This window comes from Cyclopterus lumpus, chromosome 17 (genome assembly GCF_009769545.1).
Source record: "Cyclopterus lumpus isolate fCycLum1 chromosome 17, fCycLum1.pri, whole genome shotgun sequence".
NCBI classification, from domain to species: Eukaryota; Metazoa; Chordata; class Actinopteri; order Perciformes; family Cyclopteridae; genus Cyclopterus; species Cyclopterus lumpus.
The window spans coordinates 22280770-22290769 of NC_046982.1; the positions used below are offsets into that span (position 1 = coordinate 22280770).

The 10000-nt window shown below is 45.2% G+C and overlaps 1 protein-coding gene across 1 annotated transcript in view; it reads right to left on the minus strand.

The window, feature by feature from the left end:
* Positions 1-10000, minus strand: part of tmeff1a (transmembrane protein with EGF-like and two follistatin-like domains 1a) — a 30708-nt gene that overhangs the window by 9250 nt on the left and 11458 nt on the right. Inside the window, exons 4-7 of the mRNA XM_034554866.1 lie at positions 7201-7230; positions 5465-5561; positions 4402-4550; positions 2967-3017 (exon numbers count right to left, since the gene is read on the minus strand). Of these exons, the coding sequence (XP_034410757.1) occupies positions 2967-3017; positions 4402-4550; positions 5465-5561; positions 7201-7230 (327 nt within the window). The remainder of the gene's footprint in view (positions 1-2966; positions 3018-4401; positions 4551-5464; positions 5562-7200; positions 7231-10000) is intronic.

Consider the following 10000-nt stretch of genomic DNA (forward strand, 5'->3'; position numbering starts at 1 on the left):
TGTTTTTGGACGTCTCCATCTTTGGACGTCTCCATCTTTGTTTTTGGACGTCTCCGTCTTTGGACGTCTCCGTCTTTGGATGTCTCCATCTTTGTTTTTGGAAGTCTCCATCTTTTGGACGTCTCCATCTTTGTTTTTGGACGTCTCCGTCTTTGGACGTCTCCATCTTTTGTACGTCTCCATCTTTGTTTTGTACGTCTCCATCTTTGTTTTGGACGTCTCCATCTTTGTTTTGTACGTCTCCATCTTTGTTTTTGGACGTCTCCATCTTTGTTTTTGGACGTCTCCATCTTTGTTTTGGACGTCTCCATCTTTGTTTTTGTACGTCTCTATCTTTTTTTTTGTACGTCTCCATCTTTTGGACGTCTCCATCTTTTGGACGTCTCCATCTTTTGGACGTCTCCATCTTTGTTTTTGGACGTCTCCATCTTTGGACGTCTCCATCTTTGTTTTTGTACGTCTCTATCTTTGTTTTTGTACGTCTCCATCTTTGTTTTGGACGTCTCCATCTTTTGGACGTCTCTATCTTTGTTTTGGACGTCTCCATCTTTTGGACGTCTCCATCTTTGTTTTGGACGTCTCCATCTTTTGGACGTCTCCATCTTTGTTTTGGACGTCTCCATCTTTTGGACGTCTCTATCTTTGTTTTTGTACGTCTCCATCTTTGTTTTGGACGTCTCCATCTTTTGGACGTCTCTATCTTTGTTTTTGTACGTCTCCATCTTTGTTTTGGACGTCTCCATCTTTGTTTTTGGACGTCTCCATCTTTTGGACGTCTCTATCTTTGTTTTTGTACGTCTCCATCTTTGTTTTGGACGTCTCTATCTTTGTTTTTGGACGTCTCCATCTTTGTTTTGGATGTCTCCATCTTTGTTTTTGGACGTCTCCATCTTTGTTTTTGTACATCTCCATCTTTGTTTTTGGACGTCTCCATCTTTGTTTTTGGACGTCTCCGTCTTTGGACGTCTCCATCTTTGTTTTTGGAAGTCTCCATCTTTTGGACGTCTCCATCTTTGTTTTTGGACGTCTCCATCTTTGTTTTTGGACGTCTCCATCTTTGTTTTGGATGTCTCCATCTTTGTTTTTGGACGTCTCCATCTTTGTTTTTGGACGTCTCCATCTTTGTTTTTGGACGTCTCCGTCTTTGGACGTCTCCATCTTTGTTTTTGGAAGTCTCCATCTTTTGGACGTCTCCATCTTTGTTTTTGGACGTCTCCATCTTTGTTTTTGGACGTCTCCATCTTTGTTTTGGATGTCTCCATCTTTGTTTTTGGACGTCTCCATCTTTGTTTTTGGACGTCTCCATCTTTGTTTTTGGACGTCTCCGTCTTTGGACGTCTCCATCTTTGTTTTTGGAAGTCTCCATCTTTTGGACGTCTCCATCTTTGTTTTTGGACGTATCCATCTTTGTTTTTGGACGTCTCCATCTTTGTTTTGGATGTCTCCATCTTTGTTTTTGGACGTCTCCATCTTTGTTTTTGTACATCTCCATCTTTGTTTTTGGACGTCTCCATCTTTGTTTTTGGACGTCTCCATCTTTGTTTTTGGACGTCTCCGTCTTTGGACGTCTCCATCTTTGTTTTTGGAAGTCTCCATCTTTTGGACGTCTCCATCTTTGTTTTTGGACGTCTCCGTCTTTGGACGTCTCCATCTTTTGTACGTCTCCATCTTTGTTTTGTACGTCTCCATCTTTGTTTTGGACGTCTCCATCTTTGTTTTGTACGTCTCCATCTTTGTTTTTGGACGTCTCCATCTTTGTTTTTGGACGTCTCTATCTTTGTTTTTGTACGTCTCCATCTTTTGGACGTCTCTATCTTTGTTTTTGTACGTCTCCATCTTTGTTTTGGACGTCTCCATCTTTGTTTTTGTACATCTCCATCTTTGTTTTTGGACGTCTCCGTCTTTGGACGTCTCCGTCTTTGGACGTCTCCGTCTTTGGACGTCTCCATCTTTGTTTTTGGAAGTCTCCATCTTTTGGACGTCTCCATCTTTGTTTTTGGACGTCTCCGTCTTTGGACGTCTCCATCTTTTGTACGTCTCCATCTTTGTTTTGTACGTCTCCATCTTTGTTTTGTACGTCTCCATCTTTGTTTTGGACGTCTCCATCTTTGTTTTGTACGTCTCCATCTTTGTTTTTGGACGTCTCCATCTTTGTTTTTGTACGTCTCCATCTTTGTTTTGGATGTCTCCATCTTTGGACGTCTCCATCTTTGGACGTCTCCATCTTTGTTTTTGGACGTCTCCATCTTTGTTTTTGTACGTCTCCATCTTTGTTTTGGACGTCTCCATCTTTGGACGTCTCCATCTTTGGACGTCTCCATCTTTGGACGTCTCCATCTTTGTTTTGGACGTCTCCATCTTTGTTTTTGTACGTCTCTATCTTTGTTTTTGTACGTCTCCATCTTTGTTTTGGACGTCTCCATCTTTTGGACGTCTCTATCTTTGTTTTGGACGTCTCCATCTTTTGGACGTCTCCATCTTTGTTTTGGACGTCTCCATCTTTTGGACGTCTCCATCTTTGTTTTGGACGTCTCCATCTTTGTTTTGGACGTCTCCATCTTTTGGACGTCTCTATCTTTGTTTTGGACGTCTCCATCTTTTGGACGTCTCCATCTTTTGGACGTCTCCATCTTTTGGACGTCTCCATCTTTTTTTTGGACGTCTCCATCTTTTGGACGTCTCCATCTTTTGGACGTCTCTATCTTTGTTTTTGTACGTCTCCATCTTTGTTTTGGACGTCTCCATCTTTTGTACGTCTCTATCTTTGTTTTGGACGTCTCCATCTTTTGGACGTCTCCATCTTTGTTTTGGACGTCTCCATCTTTGTTTTTGGACGTCTCCATCTTTTGGACGTCTCCATCTTTGTTTTTGTACGTCTCCATCTTTGTTTTGGACGTCTCTATCTTTGTTTTTGGACGTCTCCATCTTTGTTTTGGATGTCTCCATCTTTGTTCATGGTTTCTTACCTAAGACCTTGAAGGGACTGCTGTCGTCTTTCTTCAGCTTCTCTTTGTCGGCTGTTGAGGAAACAAACAGAGTTTCAGCTCCTCGTAGAAACAACTTGAACGGATTTGAGTCTGAACTGAACCTCCCGTCTCTTCATTTATTGTCTCTGTGTCTCTGTGTGTGTGTGAGTGTGTGTGAGAGAGAGAGAGAGAGAGAGAGAGAGAGAGAGAGAGAGAGAGAGAGAGAGAGAGAGACAGTGACAAAAAGCTTTAAGCTGTAGGTTTAGCGTGTTGTTGTTTTAATGCAGTTGACAAGCTTCATGTTGTCTGCAGGAGGAGCTGCTAGGAATGTTAAACACACACACACTATCTTTACTGGGGTAGTCTTTGTGTTACAGGGGTGGTCTGTGTGCTACTGGGTTAGTCTTTACTGGGGTAGTCTTTGTGTTACCGGGGTGGTCTGTGTGCTACAGGGTTAGTCTTTACTGGGGTAGTCTTTCTGTTACCGGGGTGGTCTGTGTGCTACAGGGTTAGTCTTTACTGGGGTAGTCTTTCTGTTACCGGGGTGTTCTGTGTGCTACTGGGTTAGTCTTTACTGGGGTAGTCTTTGTGTTACTGGGGTGATCTGTGTGCTACTGGGTTAGTCTTTACTGGGGTAGTCTTTCTGTTACCGGGGTGGTATGTGTGCTACTGGGTTAGTCTTTACTGGGGTGGTCTTTGTGTTACCGGGGTAGTCTTTGTGTTACCCGCTTAGTCTTTGTGTTACCGGGTTAGTCTTTACTGGGGTAGTCTTTGTGTTACTGGGTTGGTCTTTACTGGGGTAGTCTTTGTGTTACCGGGTTAGTCTTTACTGGGGTAGTCTTTGTGTTACTGGGTTGGTCTTTACTGGGTTAGTCTTTACTGGGGTAGTCTTTGTGTTACCGGGTTAGTCTTTACTGGGGTAGTCTTTGTGTTACCGGGTTAGTCTTTGTGTTACTGGGTTGGTCTTTACTGGGGTAGTCTTTGTGTTACCGGGTTAGTCTTTACCGGGGTAGTCTTTGTGTTACCGGGTTAGTCTTTACCGGGGTAGTCTTTGTGTTACCGGGTTAGTCTTTTCCTGGGGTAGTCTTTGTGTTACCGGGTTAGTCTTTACTGGGGTAGTCTTTGTGTTACCGGGTTAGTCTTTGTGTTACTGGGTTGGTCTTTACTGGGGTAGTCTTTGTGTTACCGGGTTAGTCTTTACCGGGGTAGTCTTTGTGTTACCGGGTTAGTCTTTACCGGGGTAGTCTTTGTGTTACTGGGTTGGTCTTTACTGGGGTAGTCTTTGTGTTACTGGGTTGGTCTTTACTGGGGTAGTCTTTGTGTTACCGGGTTAGTCTTTACCGGGGTAGTCTTTGTGTTACCGGGTTAGTCTTTACTGGGGTAGTCTTTGTGTTACCGGGTGGTCTGTGTGCTACTGGGTTAGCATGAGGCTCACCGGGGCACCTGCCCAGGTGTTTGACGTCGATCTGCTCCTGCTTCATGCAGGACGCCTCTCGGACCAGACACGGGTTGTTGTAGGAGTTCCCGTCGGTGGCGCACACCGGGTTCTCGTTGTGGCCGCTGCAGTCGATGTTACAGATGCACCTGAGGAAGAGGAGGGAGCGTTAGCACATGTAGAGGAATGAAGACCGACTGGGCGTCTGCACTCAAGTTCACGACTCCTGAAGTCTATTTTTATTTTTGCCGGAAGATGCAAATCAGAGCAGGATTCATATTCTCACATTTATTCACAGATGGAAAAATAATCTTCATCTTTCCAAACATTTCACTGTGAGCAGTTTAGTTTTAACGACCACAACTTATGGAACTCAAATTCCAATAAATACAGTATGTATGTTCATATACGTATATACAGTATATATGTTCATATATATAATGTATATATGAATATATACATTAGGGCTGGACGGCATGGCATAAAAATAAAACCTCAATCTCTAGTTTCAAGTCTTCTTCAATACAGCGTGATGTTCATTTAGTAAATTATGGTCATTTAGAGTCAAACAGACCATAAAGCAGGGGATGCTTTAGGGGCGGGGCTACAAGCTGATTGACGGGTTGACACCAGAGACGTATACGGGGTCCTGACGACTACGTCCATTTATTAAATACAGTCTATGTTCCTAAACTTTGAATTATAATTAATTGCTAAAAACAGGTTTGTCGCTCTGCAGAACTTCAAAGAGAAGTTGCACGTGATCGATCGATTCTGATTGAATGAGATAAAGAGATTAAACTCAAAATGTACAACCAGCTTTTCATTTTCATAACTATAACTCTATCTGACGTTTTCACTCAGAGAATCTATGAGAATCTGCAGCAGCTTCACAGTAAAAGGCTCTCATGTTATTCAGCTCTGATTGTAGTCTGCAGCAGCTTCACAGTAAAAGGCTCTCATGTTATTCAGCTCTGATTGTAGTCTGCAGCAGCTTCACAGTAAAAGGCTCTCATGTTATTCAGCTCTGATTGTAGTCTGCAGCAGCTTCACAGTCACTCACCAGACGTCCTCCGAGTCCTCGTCGCACTCCGCTCCGTATTTACAGGTGCTGCACTTGGTGAACTTCTTCCCGACGTCGGAGGCTGAACCTTCGTCGTCTGCATCAAAGGAAAAATAAAACATCCAGTTTGAAAGTTCAGCGACGACCAATCAGCTCTCAGCTGAGTTTCACGATGAAGGAAATTAAAGTGACTTATTTATCACCTCCGGGGTTATTAAGAGTAATAAAACAAATCAAATGAAACCACATTACTATCATCAAGCTTTTTAAATCTTCACTCATCCATTGAACGTCTAAACCGTGAAAACATGAATTAGATATTTAGCTTTACTTCCTTAATCTAATGTAGTGATTAAGTGTTTGTAAAGTGTTTGTGTTCATAATTGAAAACGTATTGGATTCATAAATCATAAATCACTAGAACTGAAACAAATTAAAAGTTATCTGCATGTTGCCGGCGGATCTGTAAAAGTTTTAATTTAACCTTCTTTCTATATTCACAATCAGCTTTTAAAAATTATTATTGTTGTTAGTATTTCTTTTTTCACACTTCCTTTCCAAAATCAACGGCGTTGAAGCGCGTCGCGGCTCAACGGCGTTCCCCATCAGACGGCGGCCGAGAGCGTGAAGCAGCGCCGCACATTATGGTCTGTAATATCGGGGTTATTGTTCTCGTCATTACAGAAGGATGCGTTTAAATGTCCGGAGTCATCAGCTGACCTCAGACCTCAGGCCTGTGTGTGCGTGTGTGTGTGTGCGTGTGTGTGTCTGTGTGTGTGTGTCTGTGTGTCTGTGTGTGTGTGTCTGTGTGTGTGTGTCTGTGTGTGCGTGCGTGTGTGTGTGTGTGTATGTCTGTGTGTGCGTGTGTGTGTGTCTGTGTGTGTGTGTCTGTGTGTGCGTGCGTGTGTGTGTATGTCTGTGTGTGCGTGTGTGTGTGTCTGTGTGTGCGTGTGTGTGTCTGTGTGTGTGTGTCTGTGTGTGTGTGTCTGTGTGTGTGTGTCTGTGTGTGCGTGCGTGTGTGTGTGTGTGTATGTCTGTGTGTGCGTGCGTGTGTGCGTGCGTGTGTGTATGTCTGTGTGTGCGTGTGTGTGTGTCTGTGTGTGCGTGCGTGTGTGCGTGTGTGTGTGTATGTCTGTGTGTGCGTGTGTGTGTGTCTGTGTGTGCGTGCGTGTGTGCGTGTGTGTGTGTGTGTCTGTGTGTGCGTGTGTGTGTGTCTGTGTGTGCGTGCGTGTGTGCGTGTGTGTGTGTATGTCTGTGTGTGCGTGTGTGTGTGTCTGTGTGTGCGTGCGTGTGTGCGTGCGTGTGTGTGTGTATGTCTGTGTGTGCGTGTGTGTGTGTCTGTGTGTGCGTGCGTGTGTGTGTGTGTGAGAGAGACCCTGCTGCTGACAGATTGGCCTGCTGTGGGTGGATGTATTGAACATGGAGGGTTCCTTTGGGGCCGATCGATTGACGAGGAGCCGCAGCAGAGAAGCTCTTTGTTTCTGGAAGGAAGCTGCTGCTCCACCAGAACAACAACACACACTACACACACTACAACTACAACACACACTACAACACACACTACAACAGCGTGTTGTTGTCTAAACCTATCTGTTGTTGTTGTTGTCTAAACTGTCTTTATGGGAGGAGTTATTCTCCAGAGAGCCTCCAACACTTCATCCAGACCTCGGCAGGAAAGAAGAAGAAGAAGAAGAAGAAGAAGAAGAAGAAGAAGAAGAAGAAGAAGAAGAACTCACCGTCTCCGTTTCCTGAACCAGAACCAGGATCTGTGAAGACACAACGAGCAGATATGTAACACAACCAAAGTTCAGTTAGCATAGCTTAGCATAAAGACTGGGAACACATATGAATGTTGTCTCTGATGAAATATCATGCAACAGTTTCTGGGCTTGTGGATGAAAATGTTGGCGTTCTTTTTTAACGATCGCTCTTCATCGTCTGGCTGGATGCTCTCTGATTGGCTCAAACTGAGTGTTATAATAATTATGCAACTACAAGCTCTAACTGTCCGACGGGGATCTTCTCACTTTAACGTTAACACACTGTCTGCAGTGAATCACAAATCCATCCCTCTGTGAATACAATCTATTAAATACATCCTATAATATATATTAATTAATTAATATTATGGAGCGTTGACGCTGTAAATCTTGGCGCGGCGTCTTTGTTCCATTACGTTTCACCTTTAGCGGCGGCGCTTCTTCACAACGTCACAAGGAGATTGTTTTTCATGGAAAACGAGAAATATTAATGGTTCTGTCAGCGTCTTATTGACGAAACGTGGAGAGTTTGCAGCGCTGCCGTGGCCTTTAGAGAGGAAACACTTCCTGTGGAGGAAGTTAATTTACAATCAATGAAGTTTAATGTTTAGGACAAAAGATTGAAACTCTTCTTCTTCTTTGTCTTCGAACACTCTGAGACGAGCAGCTTTTACTCTGAAGGGCCGGCAAGAACAACTCATCACATGTTGTTTAATGGGAACCAATATCACACAATCCAGAGATAAATGATGTATTATAAAGGTGTATTGATCCTCTGGAGGGACACACAGCAGCAGAAGAAGAGTGTTCAGATAGCAGGAAGAAGGTAGGTAGGTGGGTATGTAGGTAGTTAGGTAGGTAGGTAGGTGGGAGGGTAGGTAGGTAGGTATGTAGGTGGGTAGGTAGGTAGGAAGGTGGGTAGGTAGGTAGGTAGGTAGGTGGGTAGGTAGGTAGGTAGGAAGGTGGGTAGGTAGGAAGGTGGGTAGGTAGGTAGGTATGTAGGTGGGTAGGTAGGTAGGAAGGTGGGTAGGTAGGTAGGTAGGAAGGTGGGTAGGTAGGTAGGTAGGAAGGTGGGTAGGTAGGTAGGAAGGTGGGTAGGTAGGTAGGAAGGTGGGTAGGTAGGAAGGTGGGTAGGTAGGTAGGTATGTAGGTGGGTAGGTAGGTAGGAAGGTGGGTAGGTAGGTAGGTAGGAAGGTGGGTAGGTAGGTAGGTAGGAAGGTGGGTAGGTAGGTAGGTAGGAAGGTGGGTAGGTAGGTAGGAGGGTAGGTAGGTAGGAAGGTGGGTAGGTAGGTAGGTAGGTGGGTAGGTAGGTAGGTAGGTAGGTGGGTAGGTAGGTGGGTAGGTAGGTAGGTAGGTAGGAAGGTGGGTAGGTAGGTAGGTGGGTAGGTAGGTAGGTAGGTAGGTGGGTAGGTAGGAAGGTGGGTAGGTAGGTGGGTAGGAGGGTTTGTAGGTGGGTAGGTAGGTAGGAGGGTTTGTAGGTGGGTAGGTAGGTGGGTAGGTGGGTAGGTAGGTAGGTAGGTGGGTTGGTAGGTAGGTAGGAAGGTGGGTAGGTAGGTAGGTAGGAGGGTTTGTAGGTGGGTAGGTAGGTAGGTAGGTAGGAAGGTGGGTAGGTAGGTAGGAGGGTAGGTAGGTAGGAAGGTGGGTAGGTAGGTAGGTAGGTAGGAGGGTTTGTAGGTGGGTAGGTAGGTAGGTAGGAGGGTTGGTAGGTGGGTAGGTAGGTAGGATGTAGGTAGGTAGGTAGGAGGGTAGGTAGGTAGGATGTAGGTAGGTAGGTAGGTAGGATGTAGGTAGGTGGGTAGGTAGGTAGGTGGGTAGGTAGGTAGGTAGGTAGGTAGGAGGGTAGGTAGGTAGGTAGGTAGGTAGGAGGGTAGGTAGGATGTAGGTAGGTAGGTAGGTAGGTAGGTAGGTGGGTAGGTAGGTGGGAGAAAAGAAAGAAAGGAAGTGTGTAGAAAGGGAGTAAGATAGTAAGGAGCAGAGATACAAAGGTAGAACGGTTGGAGGGTACATGGAAAGGAAGAAGAGAAGGACAGTGGTTACAGGTAGTAAACAAAGAAGAAAAGGTAGGAAGGTAGAGGAGAAGGAAAGCAGGAACAATGGTAGCTGTAATCTATGAATTCAGGTCAGACCAGAACATTATTCCAAATATCTTGTCACAGACGCTGAATGGAAACTCTGCAGCAGAGTCAATAAAACCTGCTGAGGAGATTAAAGATGGCCGGCCGTTTAATGAAGCATGGACAAGCTTTTACTGCTTCCTCTGCTGCGTACTCTACTAATTCCTCTGCTGCTTCCTCTACTGCTTCCTCTGCTGCTTCCTCTGCTGCTTCCTCTACTGCTTCCTCTACTGCTTCCTCTGCTGCTTCCTCTACTGCTTCCTCTGCTGCTTCTTCCTCTGCTGCTTCCTCTACTGCTTCCTCTGCTGCTTCTTCCTCTACTGCTTCCTCTACTGCTTCCTCTGCTGCTTCTTCCTCTGCTGCTTCCTCTACTGCTTCCTCTACTGCTTCCTCTGCTGCTTCTTCCTCTACTGCTTCCTCTACTGCCTCTTCTGATGTTTCCTCAACTGCTTCCTCTGCTGCTTCCTCTGCTGCTTCCTCTACTGCTTCCTCTACTGCTTCCTCTGCTGCTTCCTCAACTGCTTCCTCTGCTGCTTCCTCTACTGCTTCCTCTGCTGCTTCTTCCTCTACTGCTTCCTCTACTGCCTCTTCTGATGTTTCCTCTACTGCTTCCTCTGCTGCTTCCTCTGCTGCTTCTTCCTCTACTGCTTCCTCTGCTGCTT